Source organism: Bos taurus, chromosome 8 (assembly GCF_002263795.3).
Source record: "Bos taurus isolate L1 Dominette 01449 registration number 42190680 breed Hereford chromosome 8, ARS-UCD2.0, whole genome shotgun sequence".
In the NCBI taxonomy this organism is placed as follows: Eukaryota; Metazoa; Chordata; class Mammalia; order Artiodactyla; family Bovidae; genus Bos; species Bos taurus.
This window is the reverse complement of record NC_037335.1, coordinates 70,291,870-70,317,743: the sequence shown is the minus strand read 5'-3', so window position 1 is coordinate 70,317,743 and position 25,874 is coordinate 70,291,870. Positions and strand designations below refer to the sequence as shown.

General features: G+C 52.3%; 2 protein-coding genes across 4 annotated transcripts; both read right to left on the bottom strand.

The window, feature by feature from the left end:
• Window positions 1-22: 22 nt before the first annotated feature.
• Window positions 23-15,381, bottom strand: RHOBTB2 (Rho-related BTB domain containing 2). Of its 3 annotated transcripts, XM_059889292.1 has the most exons (10): window positions 15,115-15,381; window positions 14,383-14,486; window positions 13,646-13,831; window positions 12,652-12,994; window positions 11,970-12,204; window positions 11,550-11,668; window positions 9,880-10,030; window positions 5,437-5,525; window positions 4,332-4,437; window positions 23-2,989 (listed from the first exon to the last, which is right to left on the bottom strand). In XM_059889292.1, the coding sequence occupies exons 1-10, from the start codon at window positions 15,304-15,306 to the stop codon at window positions 2,772-2,774; spliced, it is 1,743 nt and encodes a 580-aa protein (XP_059745275.1). In that variant the 5' UTR covers window positions 15,307-15,381; the 3' UTR covers window positions 23-2,771.
• A 116-nt stretch (window positions 15,382-15,497) lies between these two features.
• Window positions 15,498-25,524, bottom strand: LOC112447756 (rho-related BTB domain-containing protein 2). The gene is made up of 6 exons (XM_024996025.2): window positions 24,901-25,524; window positions 20,372-20,573; window positions 19,640-19,743; window positions 18,903-19,088; window positions 17,578-18,253; window positions 15,498-15,575 (listed from the first exon to the last, which is right to left on the bottom strand). The coding sequence occupies exons 2-6, from the start codon at window positions 20,561-20,563 to the stop codon at window positions 15,498-15,500; spliced, it is 1,236 nt and encodes a 411-aa protein (XP_024851793.1). The 5' UTR covers window positions 20,564-20,573; window positions 24,901-25,524.
• Between the last annotated feature and the right edge of the window lie 350 nt (window positions 25,525-25,874).

Below are 25,874 nucleotides of genomic sequence, written 5' to 3'. Positions count from 1 at the left end.
CAGTACAAGAAAGGCCATTAGGTACAAAATACTCATGTGTTTATGAATCCATGACCAAATTAAATATGCAATTTTATATAAAAAGAGGCATGTGTGTGTTTTTCTCCCCCATCCTCCCGTTCTCCTCTAGAGTTCTGAGTGACGTGGGTGCAGGAGTGTGTGTTCTTGCTGTGTGACCCACTCCTTCCTTCTCGCTTTTATGCCTCAGGCTCAAGCTTGCCCTGTGTGAATGTGTCTCCTGCTCTGACTCAAGATTTCTGGGCACCAGGTTCCTGGGGGACTGGAATTCAGCCCCTCCTCCATCCCTCTCCTCCCTGCCCTTCCCCTGACTGGGCTGGCCCAGGTCCCCCACAGCCTCCCCAGCTGGTATCTCTGAGTCCCACCTGGGCTTGCTGGGCTCCTGGAGGTATGGACTGGTTCTGACGGAGCTATTGGAAGGGGTGCCGAGACCCTGCCTGCTGGGATCCTGCTGTGGCCTCTCACTTGTGAGCCTCCTGCCACTCCTGAGCCGCCTTCCCTTTCTGTCCCTGCTGGCCTTTCTGCATCCTCATCTTTGGGCCAGACGCCTCAGGCCTGTAAGCTCATGGAGACCTAATTCCCCTGCTGTTGGACTTCAGGTCCTGGCTCTCCCACCCCCCTAGAGTTCTTGGGAGGCCCCCATGGCCCCTCCTACACCCTTCCCAGAGTGAAGGGGCTGGTGCAGAGCAGCACACCCCACCTAGGAGGTTCCCCTTCTGTCCCCTTCACCTCAGCCTCACCCTGAGCTCAGCAGAAGTGAGCTGACCAGCCAGTAGAGGGCAGCACATGTCTGGTTTCCAAGCCTGCCACCTGGAGGACTTGGAGGGGAGGCAGCCATGGCCTTGAAGTCTAGGGCTCTCGGACACCAAGGGTCACAGCCATTGAAGACGCACTTGACCTGCCACCTCCTGCTCCTTCTCTTGACAAGGCCTTGACCTCAAATCTCTAGGTCTTGGCACCAAAAAATTGATGCAGAGGTTCCATTTTTTGGGGTGGGGGGGCGGGCGGTTGCTCTATGCCAGATAATTGGAGGTAGAGCCCCCCACACCGGGCCCTGGGACCAAAACCCAGTTCCTCTCCTTAAAGCATCTTTCTTAGATGAGATGAGTCCTGAGTGCTGAGGACAGGAGCTCAGTCTCTCTGGCTCCACCTTCATCAGAGGGACCCTGTGTTCTGAATCTAACAAGGGTGTGTGGAGTGAGATACAAATCAGAATCAGAAAAGGGGGAGAGGGTCAGTTGTGGCCCAGCTTTCCCCCATGGGCTGCAAGATACTGTCTTAATCCTCCACCATCCTCCAGTCTCCTCCCTCCTCTTCTCTAGACTGACCTTGGTTTTGCTCCTGTTCAGTTCCCCCATTCTTCCCTGTTATCACCAACCAGCACTGAGTAAGGTCACGTACTTCATTACGATCCTTCTTTACAAAGACTCCTATTCTCCATGTCAGTGCCCTTTCCCCTGACCTTTGACTCCTACCGCATCCCACCCCTTCAACACGGTCATATCCTATGGAGTTACCTGCTGAAGTTGACAACAGATTGATTCTCATGATGGGTCCAACATCATGGTGATTCCCGAGCCCACCCTCCCCGCCCCTGCAATCTCATCCCCAGCATGCTGAAGGCATGCACCATGCCCTCCAGAGTCAGTCAGTGGGGCCAGGACATCCTCGGTCACAGCTGGTTACACTGCTTTCCTGAAAAGCATCGGAGTCAATTTTACCACCTCGACCATTGCCTCATCCACATGGGGTCCCCTGCTTGGCTTTATAAGAATGAGAGCCATCCAGGGTCTTTTTCTGCTTTTCTTCTTTTGAGGGGACAGAGGCCACAATGCTTTTGTCGGTGGTGATTTTGTTCATTGTCTGCGTATTTTTGCAAAATTTACCCTCTCCCCATTAGAAGCTGTGCTGGCCAGCAGCGGGGGGGAGGAGCCCAAAGGAGCACGGGATTGCTGTACTCAGGTCCCATCACCCTCTACTTTCTCTCCCCCTGTTCCAGTGTTTCCTTTTGTTTCCATCTCCAAACCTGAGCGGTAAAGGATGGGGGGAAAGAGAAGTTTCTCATTGCACCAAGAAGCACTGCTTCCAGGGCTGAAGCTCTGAAAAACCTCTGCCACCTTCTCAGGCCTGGTTGCCCACACCCCGGAAGCAATGCTGGCAGAGGGCAAGCCTTCTACTTGCGGCTTCTGGCAGCTGCACCACAGAGGTGGAAGCCTGGAGTTGGGCTCTGAAGGCTTAAGTTCTACCCTGACTTTTCCAGTGAGGATTTGAGTAGGCTCCACGTGGAAAGGCCCACAAAGCCACTATAACCCTTCAGTTCCATAAATGGAGACGTGGGGCCAACAGAGGTAGGACCCTGCCTGCCCACTGCTGCTCCCTGGGAGGGGGCTGCCTGTGCAGACCAGGACACACAGCTTCCCAGCAGGAGAGTTTCCCCTTTGATGCTAGGGTTCTCCGACCCACAGACAAGATGCCACAGTCCTCAGCTCTCTCCCCGATGCCCGCCTCCAAGAGTTGTCTCCCAGCCAGCCATGGAATCAGGACCTCTGCACAGGGCCACTGCTCTGGTCCACGAGGCCAGGCTCCCTCCTCTCTGTGCTGAGCTATGTTGGCTGGTGAGAGCAGCTCCACCCAAAGGGTCCTGGTTATGCGAGTCCTCTGTCCCTGGGAGGTGGAGGGGGCGATACGGAGGAGCAGAGGGGCAAAGACAAGTGGGGACAACAGCAGCAGGGTCAGAAGAGGGTGGCAGCATCTCAGACCACAGCCGAGGAGGAGGATGGGGACGCCGAGGAGGCGGCCGAAGAGGACGCCGAGGACGGACTATTCCAGAACAACCAGCGCCGCTTGGGCTGCTGCTTCAGGTGCAGATAGTCCTCCTTCTCGCGCTCCTTCCGGGCCCGCTGGTAGTGGTCTTCCTCCTTCAGGTACCAGACGGGTGGCCACCGGTGTTTCTCGAGATACTGCTGGTTTTCTGGGGCAGAACGGCAGTAGGGCTGGGTGAGGAAGACGCAGGAGGAGGGGCAGAGGGACTCCCACCCCTGCCCCGCTGCCATGGAACATGCCTCTGGTCCTCCTAGGCCCACATGCCAACCCCTGGGGACCAGAAGTGGAAGCCCTGCCTTCACTGAGCCCCCAAAGAGAGTCAGCTGCCCAGGGAGTGGAGCCGACGGTCCACGCTGGGGAAAGGCATTTCCACTTGCGTCTTTCTTCAAAGGCAGAGGGAAGATCCTATCAAGGCTTGGAGAATAAAGCAGGCTGCGACAAGGGATGAGGGAGAAATGGTGAGAAGAGCTGTGGTCAAGAAGATGCTCGGCCTGGCTGGCTGACAGCAGGTGCAGCTGGCAGAGCTGAGGTTCTGAGACGGGAGGTGCGGGGGGTTGGGGTATGCAGGAGCTCAGATGGGAGGGAAGGCTAGGCTGAGGGGTTTGGACTTCTTCTAGAAGGTGTGGGGGCTCCACGGCAGTTTGGGACCAGGGAAGTGAGGCAGTTGGAGCTGCGCTTTAGAAAGAAAATGCTAGAAGGGTGACGAGGAGAGAGCAGGAGTGGGAGAACTGGTAGAGTACTAGGGAGGAGGGTCACAGCAAAGCAGACTGTGCCCAGTGAAGACCAACTGGGGGAGGCCAGCCACACCTCTCCCTGCATCCCATGAATCCTGGACCCCTGGATTCCTGTCAGGCCCCAGGACCTGAGACATCAATTAAGCAGAGACCAAGCTGCAGGGATCCCAGAGGATGCCCAGATCTGTGTTGTCCAAGCTGTGACTTGTGCCCATTCCTAGGTTATGAAATTAATGTCATGAGTCGTGAACAGTATTAAAAACAACTGATAAAATTTTCAATATGTGTACTAGGTCACAAGATAAAACGTAATTCTTGATAGGCTAGAGGGGTGGGATATGGGGATGGGAGGGAGGCTCAAGAGGCAGGGGATATATGTATAATCATGGCTGATTTGCATTGTTGTTTGGCAGAAACCAACCAACATTGTAAAAATTAACAAACAAAAATGTATTTCTTATTGTGGAGTTTGGTCCACAAACATCTAAAAAACACCACCTCTAGTCTGACTGTACCTGTGAAAAGCAGAAGCTCAGAGGGGCAGAGTGAATTGCCCAAGGTCTCTGGTGGGCCAGGGCAGGGGGGCCGCCCTCCACACCAGCGCTTTTTCCAGGACCCCCTCCGCTGGGCTGGGTGCATGTTTGCAGGCTACTCCCCACCCACAGGGGTCTTTGGCAGCCTCTGGGCGCCCTGGGGTCAGGTCAGAGGCTTGGACCCAAGGAGAGGGAGGCGACAAATGCCGCTGGGGATGCTCACCTGGGGACATGGCCTTCATGTCTCGGGGGAACTTGCGACACACATTGTTGTAGTTGGTGCAGATGTGGTGAAGACACCAGTCAGCCAACTGGTACGCACAGTGGAACTGGGAACAGACAGGAGCATGTCTGTGCTGGGACCCCTGGGCCAAGGTCTGCACACAGATGTCTACTTTTGCCTTCAGAGCCAGAGCTTTGGCGCAGGTGGGCAAAGGCCCTGAGTCACAAAGAACCCACCTCGAGTGGCAAGGCCACACAAAACCATGACGGAATGACATGGGTTTGCTCCTTGGCCCCATCACCACCACCTCACCCGTGACCTGCCCCCAGCAGCCCCAGAAACCCACAGTCCTATGAGGTGGCCTCCTACTGGGTCTGCCCTCCTCAGATCTGACCCCTCGTCCTCCATGCTGCACCAGAGCAGCCTGCACTAAGGTGCTGACAACCGGGCTTAGAGAGCTGACCTCCCAGGCATATCTGCCATGTTTTAACTTCATAAACTAATCTTTAGAATGTTTGACACCCTGAGGGCTCGTAGGGGAGATTTTGCTTGCCTGTTCTGGGTGGCTCAGACAGTAAAGAATCTGCCCGCAATGCAGGACACCTGGGTTCAGTCCCTGGGTCAGCAGGATCCCCTTGAGGAGGAAATGGCAACCCACTTCAGTATTCTTGCCTGGAGAATCCCAGAGACAGAGGAGCCTGGCAGGCTAAAGTGCACGGGGTCGCAGAGAGCCAGACATGACTGAGCAACTGACACTGTCACTTGGGAAAATGGAGGAGGAAGTTCATCTTAGATGGAGAGTCCCCAGTGTGCCTTAAATGACCCCAGCCGGCAGCAACCACGTCTATACAGGGCTCTGGTTTCCCTCCCCGGCCCAACGGTTGCCTGAAGTCTCTGTCCCTTCCTGCCACAGCCAGCCTCTTCTCTTGGCATGTTGGGGTGAATCCTCTGGCCTGCAGGATAAGATGGGTCTGCCCACTGGGGGAACCAAGTCTGTCAATGGGTTTCCTTCCTACCCACCACCTCCCAAACCCTCCCCATTTGCTGCCAACAGGCAGAGCCCAGAGCTGAGAATGTTGCAGAGATTCCTTCCCTGTCATCCTACCTGAGCCAGTTCCAGGAACACAAGGACGTCCCCGTCGATGTCCACCATCATCTGGGTTGCTTCCATCAGCCCAGTCACTGTGTACTGCTCTGTGACACACACACAGCCAGGAACGGGCTGAAGAACCACAGGAGTGGACAGGCACTTGTTTATCCCCTCCCCGACCCCAGCAGGGGCCCACAGCAGGGCAAAGAGAGGTCCGGGGCAAGTCCCAACAGGCCAGGAAAGGCCACAGGAGATTTAAGTCGGCTCCTACCAGTGAGGAAACCAGGATTGGAGCAAGACTTTCCCACTGGAGATGAGGTGGGAAGTGAAGGCGGAGACTAGAATAACCTATGAAGCTTTTTAAGCTACATATGTTGCAGCAAGGAGTTATACAGGTGGGGTGAAAGCCCCCACCCCTGAGAATCAGCCATTGATACTGATGGGAGAGGGTATTAAATCTCAAATTTGCTGAGAACTATAGATTAGAACTAAGGATTAAATCAAGTTGTTCATTTTAATTTAAATTTTGTAACAAATTGTGTACTAACCTTGCATTTCATGTTAAGACCTTTCTAGGGAAGAAGTAAACACTTTGAGTTCTGAATTTTAACTGTGTCAGTATAAACTGATAAAGTATTTTATCTTTAAAAGTAATATGTCTCAGCTGAGTCCATGGGAAAAGACCTAGAAACAACAGCCATCCCAATAGCAAAAGCATTGCTAATGCAAATACTGTAGCCTTGAAATCCCATTTCCAACTACAGGAAGCCAAGACTTCTTAGAGAAATGGCTGATACGGGTATGGGGCAGGAAATGTACACAATGAACCTGGCACATCTTGTCATTCCAGAGCATCGAAAGCTCTTCTAGAGACTCTGCAGCCAACTTGAGAAGACTTCTACAGGTTAAAGGAACAGCAGAGTATCTGAGTTTCCATAAAGCTAATTGCAATTATTTAAAACCGATAGCTGGAATCAAGATTGCCGGGAGAAACATCAGTAACCTCAGATATGCAGAGGGCACCATCTTTATGGCAGAAAGCGAAGAACTAAAGAACCTCTTGATGAAAGTGAAAGAGGAAAGTGAAAAAGTTGGCTTAAAACTCAACATTCAGAAAACTAAGATCATGGCATCCGGTCCCATCACTTCATGGCAAATAGATGGGGAAACAATGGAAATACTGAGAGACTTCATTTTGGGGGGCTCCAAAATCACTGCAGATGGTGACTGATGCCGTGAAATTAAAAGATGTTTGCTCCTTGAAAGAAAAGCTATGACCAACCTAGACAGCATATTAAAAAGCAGAGACATTACTCTACCAACAAAAGTCCATCTAGTCAAAGCTATGGTTTTTCCAGTAGTCATGTACGGATGTGAGAGTTGGACTATAAAGAAGGCTGAGTGCTAAAGAATTGATGCTTTTCAATTGTGGTGTTGGAGAAGACTCTTGAGAGTCCCCTGGACTGCAAGGAGATCCAACCAGTCAATCTTAAAGGAAATCAGTCCTGAATATTCATTGGAAGGACAGATGCTGAATCTGAGACTCCAATACTTTGGCCACCTGATGTGAAGAACCAACTCATTTGAAAAGATCCTGATGCTGGGAAAGATTGAAGGCAGGAGAAGGGGACGACAGAGGACAAGATGGGTGGATGACATCACTGACGTGATGGACATGAGTTTGAGTAGGCTTCAGAAGTTGGTGATGGACAGGGATGCCTGGCATGCTGCAGTCCATAGGGTCACAAAGAGTTGAACACGACTGAGCAACTGACCTGAACTAAAAACCAATAGAGTATGTTCAAGTCCAAAAATTCATAATCACATGTAATATTAATAACAAAAAATCAACTGGTCACTCTCAAAAGATGATAGCAAACAAATGTGTGTCTTGAAAACTGGTAAACAGGGACTTCCCTGATGGTCCAGTGGCCAAAACTCTACACTTCCAATGCAGGGGACCAGGTTCAACCCCTGGAAAGGGAGCTAGATCCCACATGCTGCAACTAAAGATCCTTCATGCCAGCACTAAGACTCCACTGCAGCCAAATAAGTACATAAATATAAGAGAAAAGAAAAACAACTGGTAAATTAAAATACCACATATTCACCTGCCTTTCCTACATGAACTATTCTACTGGGAAATCAAACCATAGGTGAGGGAAAGTTTCCCTCCTTTTGAAAGTATTCTACCAGATTAAAAAAAAAAAAAAAAGACCGAACTGGAATATTACCATTTCACAACACTTAATAAATGAATGGATCCAGGCAATAAAATTCAAAGGCTGCTAACACCACAAAAAGCGAGAAAAGCAGATGATCTATGTTTCTTGATGAAAAGCAGAAACAGCCTACAAAATGTAGTCTCACCAAAAGAAGACTCGATCTAATCTAGCCTCTAGACCTGAAGGCCAGTTGATAAGACGGAAACATGGTGGACTACAGAAAGGCGATCAGTAAAAAAATCTAGGTTCCCTGGATCAGAGGGTTTTTCCAACATATCCCAAGGGAAAGTTCTGTTTTTGTTTTTAACAGACAAGGAACTTACAGATTAAAAAAACCTTAAAAGATATATAAAAAATAAAATCATGCTATAGTGTTTCAGGATGCACACTTGGATGATATAACTATGAAGAAGAGTAAGGAAGAGCAATCATAAAATCTTAGAGCAATAGGCAGAACGGTTACTTCGGGGTGGGGAGGGCCTATGGTTGAGAGGGACAGACTGGGGGCTCTGGTGTGGCGAGCAAGGGCCACTCGGTTTGTAATAATTTATCAAGATGAACACATATTTCATGTTTTTGTGCAATATTTAACATTTTAAAAATTAAGCTTAAATTAATAACTTCATAGTAAGCTTATATCACAAAACATGTCACTTATTATACAACACTTGGCATTTTCCACTGTTCCTTTACACGGTACATAGAAACATATTTTTTAAATATGTTTTTTAGCGATTATGAAGCATTTCCCAGGAAAGGCCATTCAATGTTATTTTCTATAAGCCTTTCCATGCAGCAGTGAGAGGTAACATTATTAATGGTTACCTTGCAAAAGCCATCCACGTGTGCTTAACCAGTGTGCCTGTTTGACTTGTCTCTGATTGCTTGCTATGATGAAACAAACTTAAAGAAACACCTGAATACATTTTTTTTTCATTTGGGCCATTTCTGTGTAGCAAATCTTTCAAAAGTTATTTAGTCTAAGAGTTTTGGACTATTTTCTGTGTTCTGGGAATGCTGCACCACTTTTTCAAATTGTTGTAGCTGTGATCTTATTTATTTTTTATTTATTTATTGGTTGAACCACTCAGCATGCAGGATCTTAGTTCCCTGACCAGGGATCAAACCCGTGCCCCCTGCAGTGGAAGTGCAGCCTTAACCACCAGACCACCAGGGAATTCTGCAGTTGAAATCTTTAGAAGCCTCTTACTCCCTGCCCTAAAGCCCTCAGTGTCCCCTGGCCTGCCTCTGCAGGCTCAGCTCTTAACATTTGATTCTGGTCAATCATTTCCACCTCTTCCAGGGACCAAGCGCCACCTTTCAATTCATTTCTCATCATAGGATCGCTGCTTCCCTCATAGCCAAGTCCCAATCTTGATCATCTGCCGAGGGCCACAGCAGCTCTGACACCAGGTCCTTCCCTGAACCTCAACTCAGTATCTGAGGCCTTGCTCTCTGCTGCCGACCCACCCAAGGACATTAACCTGGACATCAATGCCAGTACAGGTACCAACACCAACATCAATGGAACGCACATGCTGACTCCAGCTCAGGAGCACCACCTGTCGGCGGGCACCACAGGCTCCACATGACTTCTCATCTGCACTGCACCATCTCTCCTCCTGCCCTGGCACCCCAAGTGCTGCTCCTTGGTCTCCCTCCTGCCCCAGCCCCTGCTCCACCCAAGCCTCTGGGGTTGGTCCATGCTGAAACCTGAGCTCTAGCTCACAGGATCTTCCAGGAATCAAAGAATTAGGAGTGACCAACAATTAGGTCAATGTTTACTGTGTTTCTAGAAGAAAGAGAAAGGGAAGGTGGAAGAGAAGAAGGAAATGAGAAAGGGGAAGAAAAACGAAAGGAAGGAGGAGGAGATGCAAGGGTAGGAATGAGGAATGGTGTTCTGTTCTTTTTGGCTTCTTAAGCTTGCCTAAGTGTGGCCAAGCTGAGAACCTCGAGCCCTGGCATCTACTGGTGCCCACTTGCTGCACCGCAATAACCTCTAGAGAGACCTATAAGGTGACCCCACCAAGCATCCCTCTCACACATTTCCTTACATCCACGTCCTCACCACAACCCCAATACGCACCGACGTATCTCACGCTATGTAAACGTATCCCCTTGGTGCTGGCGGCCTGTCCCCTAGGAGGAGACAGGTGAGAGAAGAAATCACGACTCCCAGGGGGTCCCCTGACTCCTCCTCCTCCCTGGAGGCCCCTCCCCTGGGCTTAGCTACCTGTGAGGGCGACCAAGTGTGGCAGGCAGAGGCGGTTGGCCAGGATGATGAGTTTCATGTCGTCCAGGTCGGGGCTGGAGGTGAACATGCCAGTGTACAGGTACTCCAGCACGGCCCGCATGCAGCTCTTGCTTGTGTAAGGAAATACCACCTGCGGGTGGGAAGGAATGGGGCAGGCTGCAGCAAGGTCCAGCTTTAGGGAAAGAGCAGCAGTTCTGAAGAACTCAGAAGGCCCTGGCCTGGACAGTTGGTCTCCCATAGACAGGTTGCCACCCCTCTGAGGTCCCTGGACCTGCTCAGAACCCCTCCTTCCCCAAAGGCTAATCTCCCACACCAACAGCCTGCAATGAACCCATCTGCTGAGCACCTGTGAGCAGGGCTCCAACAGCTTTTAAAAGGACCTGGACTCGCGTTAGCATCTTTCTGGTTTGGAGGAAGCATAAAGGAATCCTTCCGGTCACCTGCACCTGGCCCCACTCTATCCTTCGGGGAGCAGTGCAAGTGGGATGTGGATGAACGGAGCGAACACCAGCTGGTCTCTCTGGGCTGCTCGAAGCTACAGCTCTGGGCCTCTGGGATCTCCCCAGAGCGAGACCAACACAAAAACTGCTTTCTCATCAGCCGCCAGCCTCTCCAGGCTGCACTGGAATTGGCTGGAACTTTACAGCTGCTTCTGTGACTCTGGAGAGTTCCCATCTCACACGTTGCACATCTCAACCCACTCATGCTTCAGGGAGCAGAGACAACTCAAATCTCGAACTCTCCGCTTCACCTCCCAGAAGGACTCCCTTTCCAGTGTGTGCTAAGTCGCTTAAGTCATGTCCGACTCTGTGCGACCCTATGGACTGTAGCCCGCCAGGCTCCTCTGTCCTTGGGATTCTCCAGGTAAGAATACTGGAAAGGGGTGCCCTTCCCTCCTCCAAAGGATCTTCCTGACTCAGAAACCTTAGGAAATGCCTTCTCTGGGTTATAGGATGCTATACTCTAACATTCTTTGTTCAGCTTTTCAGTGCTTGCTGAGCACTGACTAAGGGACCAGAGCTGAGAAGGGTACTCAGCAGAAATAAAAGACCTCATCCGCATACTCAAGGGAAACCTCAGATCAGCTGGAGACACTTGGTGTGGACCCTTGGAACTTTAAGTAGATTCACAAAGGAGGACACTGTTAACTCCAAGGCTGAGGGATGGACAGTCAGTGTCACAGTTCAGAGAAGGGTAGAAAGGAGGTCAGACTTGAACCCCAGTCTTGATTTGGCTAGAACTCCCACTGACTCCTGATGTTTCCTCTAACTAATTTTCTACCCACTGACTCCCACCCTACACCTTGACTATAAACTCCACTTGATCATGCTCAATTAAGAATAAAAACCAGTTCTATACTGAGGTCTCTTTTCCCCTATTGCAATAGTTTCTGAATAAAAAATCTGTTCTTACTGCTTTAAGGAAAAAGTTTTTTCTCAACTATAGAGCTAGGATGTGACCATAATTGCCCATCTTGGTATATTGCAAAGTCCTTGGCTATAGGAGCCATCTCATAAACTTCTCTTGGGCCCATCACTTGGTGGTTTGTACAGAGTCAAGGCTGAAGGAAGTACTGTGAAGTGACAGATGCCTCAGATGGAAAGGGAGTAAGCCTCTCTCCCTCCCAGCTGTTTCCATCCTAGCCTTACCTCCCTGGTGGAACTCTCCACAAATGGCCCCCCAAACATGGCAGCCATCCAGTCACAGCTAGAAATCAACAGGGGCTTGTGGGCGCTGATGGTGCCATCATCCAGGATGAAGGTCACATCTGTTGGGTGAGAGAAGATGCATCACGTGAGGATGGGGTGAAAGTATATGGGACAACCAACCCCTCAGGTCGACACTGCTCCCAGATGACTGCTTCCTCCTGAAGCCACAGTCTGTGAGCACCACATGACCCAATCTCAAGCTGGGGGCTCTAGGTTTCAGGAGCAGAGTTGTGGTATCTCCAGGACATCAGTGGCTGAGATGACTCAGAATGCTACTTGGACCAACCCAGATTCTGCAGAAGGCTCCTGGAGGGAAGTCCCCTGCCTTTGGGACACCAGCTCCTAAAGCCTGTTTCATACCTGAGAAGGTGCCTTTGGCCAAGCACTCCTTAACCCGGTTTGTTCGGCGGACATGGAAGGCCTTGGTGATCTCCTGGTTCATGAAGGCCTCGTTGTTGAGGATGTTGGCCACCATCATGCGCAGATCAAAGACCTCAAGCAGCTCAGCGATGTGGGCGATGTGCATGAGGTCTCGCTCGTTCTCGTCCAGCTCCCCCGTGTACAGGTACTTGAGAACAGCCCGGAACGGCCCTGGCTGGATGGAGTTGTCCATTTTCACCACCACCATCAGCCGGGATTTATAAGTCAGTGGGTCTTCTGTCATCTCTTCCTGGATGCTCACAAAAGCTCGGCTCCAGGAAGACAGCACTCGACCCCGCCCAGGAAGGTACCCTGTCCCATTGCCCCGTAAGATCCCGTCGCTGGTGGATGCCCGGAGCCCAACAGGCCCAGAGCCCCCGCCCTCCTCCACACTCTCACACACGTCAAAACTGGCTGCCCGGAGCAGGAAGTCCCGGCCATGGTGGTGGTGGTGGTGGTGATGGTGGTGGTGTTGATCAGGGTGACCCCGGTGGTCCTCTGAGCGGGGACCCCCTGACCCCGAGGGTCCCCCCAGCTCCCCCTCACTCAGGTCCATGAGGAACAGGTCGTAGAACTTGGAGGAGGATGTGGAGAGGTAGATCTTGTGGGCGAAGATGCGCACCCGCTCCTGAAGCACAAGGATGACGTCTGCACACAGCGGGTCCTCCAGGAGGTGGGCAGGGCACTCCTCGCTGCTGGAGGGGGGGTCGGGCACCACAATGAGCGGGGGCGGCGGCTTGGGGGGCAGGAAAGGCGCCTGCAGCAGGGGCCGCTGCACATTGCGGAGGTGGGACTTCCAGAACTGCAGGTGCCGGCGGGAGATAAGCGCTGCCCGGATGGCGTTGTCGAACACATCCTTGATACCGAACTGCGCCACCACACTCGTCTCGTAGTAGGGGATACCCAGCTCCTTGGCCACCTCTCGGCCCTTCTCCGGGGGAAGGATCTCATTGGGCTTGATGGGCCTGGCACGTTCAAGAAGGGAAGCCAAATTCATGTCGGTGGTGGAGGGGTGGGGGGCAGGGAGATGCATTCCCCAATCCTGTGTGTTTGTCACCTGACTGGGGGCGTCCCTGCTGAGGATCTGGGTCTAAGCCCCATTCCTGCCCTGCTCATTTCCACTCCCTTTCTCCTCTGTTTGGCCAGATCCTACCATTCTTTCAAAGCTCACTTGTAATCCCTTCTTCTTCCAGGAAGCCCTCCATTATCTATGGTAGGCCTGGGTGATCTCCCTGGCTCAGAGTAGTGGGAGGGCTGACTACCTCTCTGGCAATTAGCATGCTGGTTTTTAACATATTCACCTATCCAGTTCGTCTCCCAGCAAGACTATAAGCTCCTTTCATACAAAGATTACCTCTCCTTCTCCTTCTCTCCTCATGATGCTTAGCCCAGTATTGCCCACTCAGTGTGTAATGGATGGATGGATGGATGGATGAAAGAATGACCATTCTTACTGGCCCCCTATGTGAGTCTGCTTCAAATGGAGGGAGAGAAGTGAGGCTCTGTGCATTCTCTCAGGGCTGAGCAGGGAGTTGAGAGACACACAACTTCCCCCCACCCCCTCTTCCCCTTCCCCATCTGCCACCTTTCCCTCCCTAGGCACCAGGACTCCCTACCTAGCCAAGGGTCTCCTGGCCCTATTGACAGCGTCCAGGTCAGCATAACGCAGGTCCAGCTGGCAGCCCACCAAGATGACAGGTGCTCGGGGGCAGAAGTGCTTGATTTCTGGGTACCACATGGTCTTGACATGGTGGAGGGAGTTGGGGTTGGCAATGGAGAAGCACAGAACCACCACATCAGATCTGGGGTGGGAGAGAGTGAGGTTATAGGCAGAAAAAGCTAGTGATAGGTTCCCTGCTGCTGGAACAAGGGAGAACACATACCCAACGGCACCCCTACACTGCAGTCCCACAACTGTCATATGGATCGGCTCACGTGATCTCCCCCAAAACATTTAATCATAGCACTTCCTATTTCTGTACCCCCAAGTTAGCACTTGAGAGCTTTCAAAGATTCTTGGGTTGACCTCACAGCTCTCTTGAGATTTAGACATGACCACTTTTACCATCTCATCTGAGAAAACTCATCTCAGAACAGCCTTCCTAATTGCTCAAAGTCCCAGCGTTACTGGTTAACAGGAGAGAACTGAAACCAGGCCGCCCGACTGCAAAGCCGGCTCCCTGCCCAGCCAGGCTGCCTTCCCGTGAAAGGTCTCCCAGGGCTGTTTTCTCTACTCCTTCCTCCCAGTTTCACAGAGTGAAACTCCTTCCACTCAGTTTCACAGAGTGTCCTCATACCTCGGGGAAAAACCCCATCCACTTGGCTCCCTGCAGGCAGCGGGGGCCTTCCCTACCTCCCATAAGCAAAGCGCCGGTCTTTGTGGTGGTCTCCGAAGGTGTCCCAGAGGCGGAGAGACACGCTCACATCGTCCACCACGTCTCGGGAACGTTCCAGCACCTGGAAGGGGTGGGGGAAGGGGGTGGGACAGGGAGAGGGGAGGGAAGCGAAGGCAATGGTTCCTGGGGGCCCTGCATGCTGACTTGGGGTGGGGTCAGCTCACTCCTGGGTCCCACAGCATGGGGGCTGGGGGACAACTAGTGTCTCCCTCTCTGTGTCCTAGAACACCTGAGTCCCCTAACAAGAGCTGGCCAGGACAGAAGAGACTCCAGAGGGCAGACAGTCACGGGAGTGATGCGATCTCCCAAGGAGCCCATCCTTGTTCCCAGCTGTACCTGCCAGTCAGATGTTTCCCAGCCTTGGGTCTTCTGGTATCATTAGCCAGCAGTTTCTTTTCTCCCGGCAGCTCTCATCTCTCCAAAGCACCACCCCTTTCCCAGCTCCAGGGCTTCCCATTACTGGGGGCTATGTTACACAAGATGCCCCAGGCTTCTGTTCAGACAAACACAAAGGTTTGGGGACCCCTCCCCTGGGGTGGGCTCCCCTCAGGCCTCTCCCAGGAATCTGTGCTCTTCAGCTGCCTCTACTCAACCTTTAAAGGGCTTCCGTGAGCTTAGCATAGGGCCCCTCTGGAGAAATCCCTGGGGAAGAAGCCCAGATGAGTGAGGCCATAGACTTGCAACCTTACCTCTTGGCATACCCGATACTGGTCAATGGCCCAAACCGTGGGCACGTGGGTGGCAAGCAGCTGGTACTGGGTGAGGGTGGCATTGCAGGCCCGGGCACAGATAAGCCTGGTCTTGCCCACAGCGTTGTCCCCCACCACCACGCACTTGATGGTCTCTACATTTGGCCTTTCATAATCCATGTCAGAATCCATTAATTGGGACCTGAGGGAGAGAAGAGAAGCAGTCAAGACAACTTCGCACACCAGCCCCTGAGGGCCAGAGCCAGCAGCTCTTCTCTGCCGGGGCTGCCCCCTCTCTGAGCATTTGAGCAGAGAGGAGGACAAGGGAGTGGGTAGCTTCCCGGGCCCAGGCTCCACAGGGGCCCGAGGAGACAGGAGTCCCTTCAGGCTGAGAGGCACAGCTCCACTGGGTGAATCTCTGGTCTTCCTCCTGTTGTCTCCATCCTCCAGCAGCAGGGCTTCTGGTTGGGGAATGCCAGAGAGAGATCCCAAGGCGGAGTCTGCTCGGGGGCTGGTCCCCACTCTCCTGGGAAGAGAGGTGTCTGCCTAGGAAGCTCATTTATCATCTGCTCTCCTCCTCCAGCTTTGTCTTAATTTTATTTCCTCTTCAGGTCCCACTCCAGCTCATAGCTACACCCCTTCCCCACAGTATATGGTGATGTATTTTACAACTTAGAAAAATTCTGTATCCCTAAAACACGTAGTGTTTCTTCTGTGGAAAAAATATTTATGAGTGAGATTGTATGATATTGTGGCAGGAGGTTGGGTGGAGGACAGTAGAGAAGTATCAGTGAGTATAAATTTCATATTTTGTACCCAGCACATAGCTCAACACTTAGATATTGTTCAATTAAAAAAGAAAGAAAGAAATCACCTAGACCTGCATTCTGGTTTCATCTCTATTAGTAAAGAGCTACATGCACTCAGAGAGGCAGGTTTCCTCTCAGATGCCGCCTCTGTGAGTTATAGGTTTCTACATTATGATCTTGAGTTTTTTCCCTAGCTCCTGCTTCCTGATTTTAAATGTAGTATCTCCTGTAAATGTGTGATTGCAGAAATCCTCTGGTTCTGGGGAGTCTGAAGAACAGAGTGTCACCTAAACATCCGTGTGTCCTGGCTGTGAGATTCCTATACTGATGCCCCAATATGTTTTTGGCCAGATACTGAAGCAGCCTAACTTCAGCCATGAAGTACAAACATTGCAGATATTTCAAACACTGCAATGCCTCTATGATGCACAATGCCCATGTCATTTCGCCTGCTTATTGGCAATGCCTCATCATTGTTGTATAAATATGCATATCCTGTTGTATTCCCCATTTATTTCTAGTTCTCATCCCTATGATTTACAGCCATTAGGACTTGGCGAAAAAGGAATGAAAAGAAAATACATTATTCTTAGCTTGTGAGGTTTACTAAAAGATGCTTACTCCTTGGAAGGAAAGTTATGACCAACCTAGACAGTGTTTTAAAAAGCAGAGACATTACTTTGCCAACAAAGGTCCGTCTAGTCAAGGCTATGGTTATTCCAGTGGTCATGTATGGATGTGAGAGTTGGACTATAAAGAAAGCTGAGCGCCGAAGAATTGATGCTTTGAACTGTGGTGTTGGAGAAGACTCTTGAAAGTCCCATGGACTGTAAGGGGATCCAACCAGTCCATCCTAAAGGAGATCAATCCTGGGTGTTCATTGGAAGGACTGATGTTGAAGCTGAAACTCCAATACTTTGGCCACCTCATGCGAAGAACTGACTCATCTGAAAAGACCCTGATGCTTGGAAAGATTGAGGGCAGGAGGAGAAGGGGACAACAGAGGATGAGATGGTTGGATGGCATCACCGACTCAATGAACATGGGTTTGGGTGGACTCCGGGAGTTGGTGATGGACAGGGAGGCCTAGCGTGCTGAAGTTCATGGGGTCACAAAGAGTCAGACACAACCGAGCGACTGAACCGAACTGAACTGAACTGAACCGTGAGGTTTACAGAGGGCAAAGCCAGGCTTGTTAATATTCTGTTCAGGCACTGCTGTGTTATGGGAGACGTTCCCAATCTCTTTCTTTCCTCTTCCTTCCTTCCTGCTCTAGGCTGGATTAGGTGTCGCTCCTTATCCTTCTGTAAGCTTGTGTTCCTATCGTTTAATATGCCAGATTGTTTGCTTTCATTTACTTTATTATTATTGGCTGCACTAGATCTCTGTTGCTGGACGGGTGGGGGGTTTGCTGTCATTATAGCAAGTGGGGGCTACTCTGCGTTGCAGTGCGTGAGCTTCTCACTGCGGTTAGGTGGCTTCTCTGTTGCAGGGCACAGGCTCTAGGGGCGTGGGCTTCAGTAGTTGCGGCTCCTGGGCTCTAGAGTGTAGGCTAAGCAGTTATGGCACACGGGTTTAGTTGCTTAGAGGCACTTAGGATCTTCCCAGACCAGGGATCAGACTCATGTCCCTGCATTGGCAGGCGGACTCTTACCCACTGTCCCACCAGCGAAGACCCCACGTTGTTTTCTAAGTTTCCGTTTCTGTGCCTGTATCTCTGACTGGCTGAAGTGCCCAGGCCCAGAGCCCCCGCCCTCCTCCACACTCTCACACACGTCAAAAACTGGCTGCCCGGAGCAGGAAGTCCCGGCCATGGTGTGGTGGTGTGGTGATGGTTGGTGTTGATCAGGTGACCCCGGTGGTCCTCTGAGCGGGACCCCTGACCCCGAGGGTCCCCCCAGCTCCCCTCACTCAGAGTCCATGAGGAACAGGTCGTAGAACTTGGAGGAGGATTGTGGAGAGGTAGATCTTGTGGGCGAAGATGCGCACCGCTCCTGAAGCACAAGGATGACGTCTGCACACAGCGGGTCCTCCAGGAGGTGGGCAGGGCACTCCTCGCTGCTGGAGGGGGGTCGGGCACCACAATGAGCGGGGGCGGCGGCTTGGGGGGCAGGAAAGGCGCCTGCAGCAGGGGCCGCTGCACATTGCGGAGGTGGGACTTCCAGAACTGCAGGTGCCGGCGGGAGATAAGCGCTGCCCGGATGGCGTTGTCGAACACATCCTTGATACCGAACTGCGCCACCACACTCGTCTCGTAGTAGGGGATACCCAGCTCCTTGGCCACCTCTCGGCCCTTCTCCGGGGGAAGGATCTCATTGGGCTTGATGGGCCTGGCACGTTCAAGAAGGGAAGCCAAATTCATGTCGGTGGTGGAGGGTGGGGGGCAGGGAGATGCATTCCCCAATCCTGTGTGTTTGTCACCTGACTGGGGGCGTCCCTGCTGAGGATCTGGGTCTAAGCCCCATTCCTGCCCTGCTCATTTCCACTCCCTTTCTCCTCTGTTTGGCCAGATCCTACCATTCTTTCAAAGCTCACTTGTAATCCCTTCTTCTTCCAGGAAGCCCTCCATTATCTATGGTAGGCCTGGTGATCTCCCTGGCTCAGAGTAGTGGGAGGGCTGACTACCTCTCTGGCAATTAGCATGCTGGTTTTTAACATATTCACCTATCCAGTTCGTCTCCCAGCAAGACTATAAGCTCCTTTCATACAAAGATTACCTCTCCTTCTCCTTCTCTCCTCATGATGCTTAGCCCAGTATTGCCCACTCAGTGTGTAATGGATGGATGGATGGATGGATGAAAGAATGACCATTCTTACTGGCCCCCTATGTGAGTCTGCTTCAAATGGAGGGAGAGAAGTGAGGCTCTGTGCATTCTCTCAGGGCTGAGCAGGGAGTTGAGAGACACACAACTTCCCCCCACCCCCTCTTCCCCTTCCCCATCTGCCACCTTTCCCTCCCTAGGCACCAGGACTCCCTACCTAGCCAAGGGTCTCCTGGCCCTATTGACAGCGTCCAGGTCAGCATAACGCAGGTCCAGCTGGCAGCCCACCAAGATGACAGGTGCTCGGGGGCAGAAGTGCTTGATTTCTGGGTACCACATGGTCTTGACATGGTGGAGGGAGTTGGGGTTGGCAATGGAGAAGCACAGAACCACCACATCAGATCTGGGGTGGGAGAGAGTGAGGTTATAGGCAGAAAAAGCTAGTGATAGGTTCCCTGCTGCTGGAACAAGGGAGAACACATACCCAACGGCACCCCTACACTGCAGTCCCACAACTGTCATATGGATCGGCTCACGTGATCTCCCCCAAAACATTTAATCATAGCACTTCCTATTTCTGTACCCCCAAGTTAGCACTTGAGAGCTTTCAAAGATTCTTGGGTTGACCTCACAGCTCTCTTGAGATTTAGACATGACCACTTTTACCATCTCATCTGAGAAAACTCATCTCAGAACAGCCTTCCTAATTGCTCAAAGTCCCAGCGTTACTGGTTAACAGGAGAGAACTGAAACCAGGCCGCCCGACTGCAAAGCCGGCTCCCTGCCCAGCCAGGCTGCCTTCCCGTGAAAGGTCTCCCAGGGCTGTTTTCTCTACTCCTTCCTCCCAGTTTCACAGAGTGAAACTCCTTCCACTCAGTTTCACAGAGTGTCCTCATACCTCGGGGAAAAACCCCATCCACTTGGCTCCCTGCAGGCAGCGGGGGCCTTCCCTACCTCCCATAAGCAAAGCGCCGGTCTTTGTGGTGGTCTCCGAAGGTGTCCCAGAGGCGGAGAGACACGCTCACATCGTCCACCACGTCTCGGGAACGTTCCAGCACCTGGAAGGGGTGGGGGAAGGGGGTGGGACAGGGAGAGGGGAGGGAAGCGAAGGCAATGGTTCCTGGGGGCCCTGCATGCTGACTTGGGGTGGGGTCAGCTCACTCCTGGGTCCCACAGCATGGGGGCTGGGGGACAACTAGTGTCTCCCTCTCTGTGTCCTAGAACACCTGAGTCCCCTAACAAGAGCTGGCCAGGACAGAAGAGACTCCAGAGGGCAGACAGTCACGGGAGTGATGCGATCTCCCAAGGAGCCCATCCTTGTTCCCAGCTGTACCTGCCAGTCAGATGTTTCCCAGCCTTGGGTCTTCTGGTATCATTAGCCAGCAGTTTCTTTTCTCCCGGCAGCTCTCATCTCTCCAAAGCACCACCCCTTTCCCAGCTCCAGGGCTTCCCATTACTGGGGGCTATGTTACACAAGATGCCCCAGGCTTCTGTTCAGACAAACACAAAGGTTTGGGGACCCCTCCCCTGGGGTGGGCTCCCCTCAGGCCTCTCCCAGGAATCTGTGCTCTTCAGCTGCCTCTACTCAACCTTTAAAGGGCTTCCGTGAGCTTAGCATAGGGCCCCTCTGGAGAAATCCCTGGGGAAGAAGCCCAGATGAGTGAGGCCATAGACTTGCAACCTTACCTCTTGGCATACCCGATACTGGTCAATGGCCCAAACCGTGGGCACGTGGGTGGCAAGCAGCTGGTACTGGGTGAGGGTGGCATTGCAGGCCCGGGCACAGATAAGCCTGGTCTTGCCCACAGCGTTGTCCCCCACCACCACGCACTTGATGGTCTCTACATTTGGCCTTTCATAATCCATGTCAGAATCCATTAATTGGGACCTGAGGGAGAGAAGAGAAGCAGTCAAGACAACTTCGCACACCAGCCCCTGAGGGCCAGAGCCAGCAGCTCTTCTCTGCCGGGGCCTGCCCCCTCTCTGAGCATTTGAGCAGAGAGGAGGACAAGGGAGTGGGTAGCTTCCCGGGCCCAGGCTCCACAGGGGCCCGAGGAGACAGGAGTCCCTTCAGGCTGAGAGGCACAGCTCCACTGGGTGAATCTCTGGTCTTCCTCCTGTTGTCTCCATCCTCCAGCAGCAGGGCTTCTGGTTGGGGAATGCCAGAGAGAGATCCCAAGGCGGAGTCTGCTCGGGGGCTGGTCCCCACTCTCCTGGGAAGAGAGGTGTCTGCCTAGGAAGCTCACTTATCATCTGCTCTCGTCCTCCAGCCCGCAGGGCTGTGACAGCAGAAAAACAAAGATGAGAGGAGGGGAGTCAGGGCCAGGTCCCCACCCCTTCTTCCCAGCATGCCTGAGGGCAGGGCTGCTGAGAAAATTAAGATGAAATTAAATTAAAACTTAAAAATTTAAATGAAAAAATTAAATTAACATTTAATGGACTTGTCGGACCGGGCAGCGGCCCTCCTGGCTGCGACCTTTGCCTCTCTCCTCTCGCTGTCAATTTCCAAACTGCAGCCTGCCTGTGGCTACCCTTCAACCCCAGCCCCATTACAGAGATGCTGAAGTTTTTTGTCCCAGATTCTCCAAGCTGAGACGGCTTCTGGGTGCTTGCACCTGAGCAGTCCACAGGCCTCTCCTCTCCTCTTGTGAGATTGTCCCATTACCTAAGGGGCTCACTCAGTATTGAGATGGTGGTAGTGGGGGTAAGCAGTGGCCTGGGACAATACGTGTGTGTGCACACACTCAGTCACTCAGTCGTGTCCGATTCTTTGCAACCCCATGGACTGTAGTCCATCTCCAGGCAAGAATACTGGAGTGGGTTGCAGGGGATCTTCCCGAGCCAGGGATCCACCCCATGTCTCCTGCACTGACGAGTGGATTCTTTACCACTGAGCCACCTGGGAAATCTGGGACAATACACCCCATGGCTAATGGGCCAGTAAGCCTTCCCATCCCCTACCCAGGCCTGCCTTCCAAGTATCCTGCATCCAGTTTCAGGGAAAATGAGATACATTCCCTTCCACATTTCTCCTTCCTGGGGAGGAGGAGTCTCAGGCTGGAAGCCCCTGGACACCAGCACTCCTGGAAGGATGCTCATTAAATTGGCTGGACAGGTAATGGGAAAGCAGAGAGTCAGAAACTCGGGCCTGAATTTCTGAACAAATGTTTGCCTTACTTTCCTCCTGTGTTAGGTAGAGAGGAAGCGGCTCATCCACCCACAGAGAGGGATGGCTCAAATGAACAAACAGAAGGTCCTTCTGTAGTCAAAATGTCATGTCAGTGTTTAAAAAGCTATCTCCAGGAGGGGGCCCTGGGCTTTTAGGGGTTTTTGCTGACAGCCTCACAGTTGGCATCCACTCTCCCCTGGAAGGCTTGAAGAGAGAAGGTAGGGGTAGTGCAGGCATTATTAGCAAGCTTGGTTTCACCAGGGTCACTGACCTGCCCCTGCTCACATTTCCTGAGTACCTGAAGTCAGCTGGGGGTTGGAGCAATTTGAAGGACTCCTTCCTAGGCCAAGGAAGGCTGAGCCCAGAGGAGTCCTGGAGGCTTCCCAGGAGCTCTCACTGCTGAGCCATCCAGCCCAAGAGCCAAGCCACCAGCAGCAACAGAGGAGCTCGGCTCCTGCAGGACTGTAACTAGATGCCAGCATGCGGGAATGCAGACCTGAAATATCCAACGATGGTAACTGGGATTTTGCTCAAGTGGATGCATCTCAGCCACCTTAGCAAAAAGTACGGCAAGGACTTTCCAATGAGACACACGCCTCCTCTTTCTTGGAATTTTACAGGATCTAAACAACCAGGGGTCTCTGGGCAGGTCCCTCCCTAGTCTCCAGCGCAATTGTCTGCCTCATTCCTTCTCCTTCCTCCACCCCTTCTCAGCCTCTCCAGCAAGCAACCATTATTCTGCCCACCATCTTGCCTCTCCCCAACTTCATTCTCCTGATGAAGAGTGGGAACCCCACTTTGATAGTTCCTCGTCTCAAGGCAGACAGCGGGAAGGATGTGCTGGCGCTGGGAGGCATCTGGGTTGTGATTTCTGTTTAATTAGTTGAAGAACAAAACAGATAGATTCCCCAATACAAATATACACAGATGTAGGAGAAAGAGAGAAACCTACTAGCCAACAGAGCTTCTTTCTTAAATTGAGGTTCTAGCAGCACGGAGGTGTGTAGACAGAAGAGGGGATGAGAAATCAAGGCGACCTATCAGCTCTCACACCCAGGAGCAGCTGGATGGTGAGGAGGATGTCAGAACACCAGCAGAGTGGTTCAGTGCTGGTCCAAGATTGGTGAGTCTACAGTTCAAACACTCGATGCACACCCTATGCTCCTCTAGGGTTAAGCAGGGGACAGCCAACCAGCAAGCAGAAGAGCGACACTGTGCTGGGAGTTTAGACAGCAGACCTGTTGGGTGTTCCTCTGGCTGAGCAGCCCCTCCCCATCCATTTTCCCACCACCCCTGCAGCCTTCTCTTACTTGTCTTTTGACTTCCTCCCAATTTTGATCATTCTCACCCACTCCACCCCCATCCCAACTGCCTACCTGGCAAACTTCATTCATTGTCTGATCTGGGAAAGGGCAAATCACTTCACTTCTCTGTGCCATGGTCTACCCTTCTGGAAAATGGGTATGAGGGCATCAGAAGCCAGTCTTGAATTTTGATGAATCTGTGCCAAGACAGCCTGAGCCAAAAGGAGGTATGTGCCTTATGTAATGTGGTATTATATAATGCCAGATTACATATCTCTATGTGTAATTATACCTCTCTTTTAAGATACACACTGGCCCAATTAAGCGAGCAGAACACTTAGTCTATTCAGGCCTGTCTTTAGAAGGATCCTGTCCTGGAGATATGATGCCATTGTCAACAGTAATGTAATTTTTGCTCTAGAATATTGCTACTTTACAGTAACGGTGCTGGTATACAATGGCACAACCCCCTCAATAAGCCTCTCAACTTCCCCTTTCCTTCTGGCACTCTCACCTTCAATGACTCTAGACTTTTCCACACAATTGCCTCATCCCCATTCCTTCTGAGCCTCCTGATTAACTTCCATACACTATGGTTTCCTTGCCACCTTGCACTGGCTATCATGACCCTGAGGCCCCTCCTCTTCCTCAATGATTCCAGAGTCACAGAGATGCTCCCTTCACACCCCATCCCACAATCCCTGTTCCCTTCTCCAAAGACAGCCTCCTGCCCACCAACATCCCAGCTCTTTGTACTCAGGCCAGGTCAGAACAAAAGGCGTGTGCTCAAATTAGCTACAACCCTTACAGGCTCCTAGTCCCACCTCCACACCCCTACACACACTCTTTGCAAAGCCCAGAAAAGCCCCCCATTTCCCTCCCACAGCCGATAGGAGGCTTGTTCATCTGTAGCTGCCCTAGTCTGGTTGTCAAGGAAACAACAGAATCTCCCTGGGAGCCTGCTTTGTCTCCTAGCAACCTATATCCCACATCCTGCATCTTACAAAATACAAAAGGGAAGAATATCTTGAAAATGAAGGTAAAGATCAAGGAGGATGGACAGGATGAGGAAGAGAAGACCAGCGAGGGTGGCCTTCCAATTAAAGGAAGCTCCCACCGGGTCACTGACACTGTAATACTGGGGTGGTGGGGGGGAGCGGAGAGATGAATCCCCCCACAGATCCGATGGGCATCAAGGCCCAAACAGATGCCGAATAGTCATGTTAAACAAAAATGCAAGCCTAAATACAGAATAAGCCTCTTCAAACATCAACAAACAACCCTAAGGATTTCTTCCCTTAGTTTGCCAGAACTCAGATGCACAGACTGCAATGGAACGGGTTGAAAGTAACATATCCAGAATGGCAAAACCAAACAAAAACCCCACATTCCATTAAATATTTTTAACGGAAACATTTCCACTACTCTGGACCTTTTCTCTTGACATGCTGTTCTGCACACACATACAAAATAATTTTTTTTATTTAAATGGGGGAAGGTGAAGGCCACAGCATGCCACGGCAATCAAGTTATTTTCCTTTCCCTAGATACACCCAGAAAAGGTTAGTCCCCCGCCCGCTAAGACCCCAGCAGCCGAAGCTCTAGTCCAGGGACGAGAGGACGCCCGAGGGAAATCAGGACGGGCGCAGACAGGGCCCCTGGGAGGACGCAGAACGGGGAAGCGGCGCGTTTCCAGAGGCTGCTCGCAACCCGGCCATAATAGAAATTAATCATTTACTTACACCGCTACATGTGACGGGGTGATTTCTAGTGTAAGGAACACATCTCTTCCTGCTAAGCACGCTCATTTTAGTGAAATGGCTGGGGTCACTCCGCGGGTGCAAGTTAGGAAGATACCGGTGCCGCCGCGCTGCTGCTGCTGCTGCTGCTGCTGCTGCCGCTGAGGCTCCGGGCTCGGGTCGCGCTACATCAGAAACTCTGACAGAGCAGCCCAGGCCGGACGGCGGGCCGGGAGCGGCCGCGCGCGCGGCACTGCGGCCACTGCCTCTTCCGGATCAGCATCTCCCGGCGCCCAGTGTCACGGAGGCGCGCCGGAGCCGGGCAGCGGGAGGCCGCTCAGACCTCCGCGGCTGGGCCGCGCCGCCGCCAACGGCCCTCTCTGGCTGCCGAGGCCGGAGGCGGCAAGCAGAAGTGGGCGAGAGGGGCGAGGCCGCCGCTGCTACGCGCCTGGGCCCGCTCCGAAGGCGCGGCCACCAAGACGCCTAGCGCTGCAGTCCCAGGGACCGCTTGCGACCTCCTTTTTTCATTCACAAAAAAAGAGAAAGGGGATTAAAAAAAAAAGAAGGGAGGGAGGGGAAAAAGGTGGGGGCAAAATCTCACCCAGAACGCCAGCCGTGACAGGTACCGCCCTTCGCGGCGTTCCGTTGGTCGAAATCAGTTGAGGGGGCGGGGAAGGGGCGGGGAAAGAAGGGGATTGGGCGTCCCGGAGGCCCCGCCTCCCGACGTCGCTTGCTTCCTCTCCACTTTTGCTTACCTCGCGGTCACCCGGAGGGACGCGGAGTAGGCTCTAGGCTCGCCTACGGGGGCCGGGGTTGCGTCCCTCTACCTGGCGAAGCTCCAAACTTCACTAAACTCACTCAGAGTTACCCCCCGCCCCTTTCTCCGGGAGGCTGAGAAAGAACTCCCACAACATCCTAGTCAGCCCTGGACGGGATGCGAGTTAGGGAAGGGGATTTCGACATTTGTGCCTTGTCCC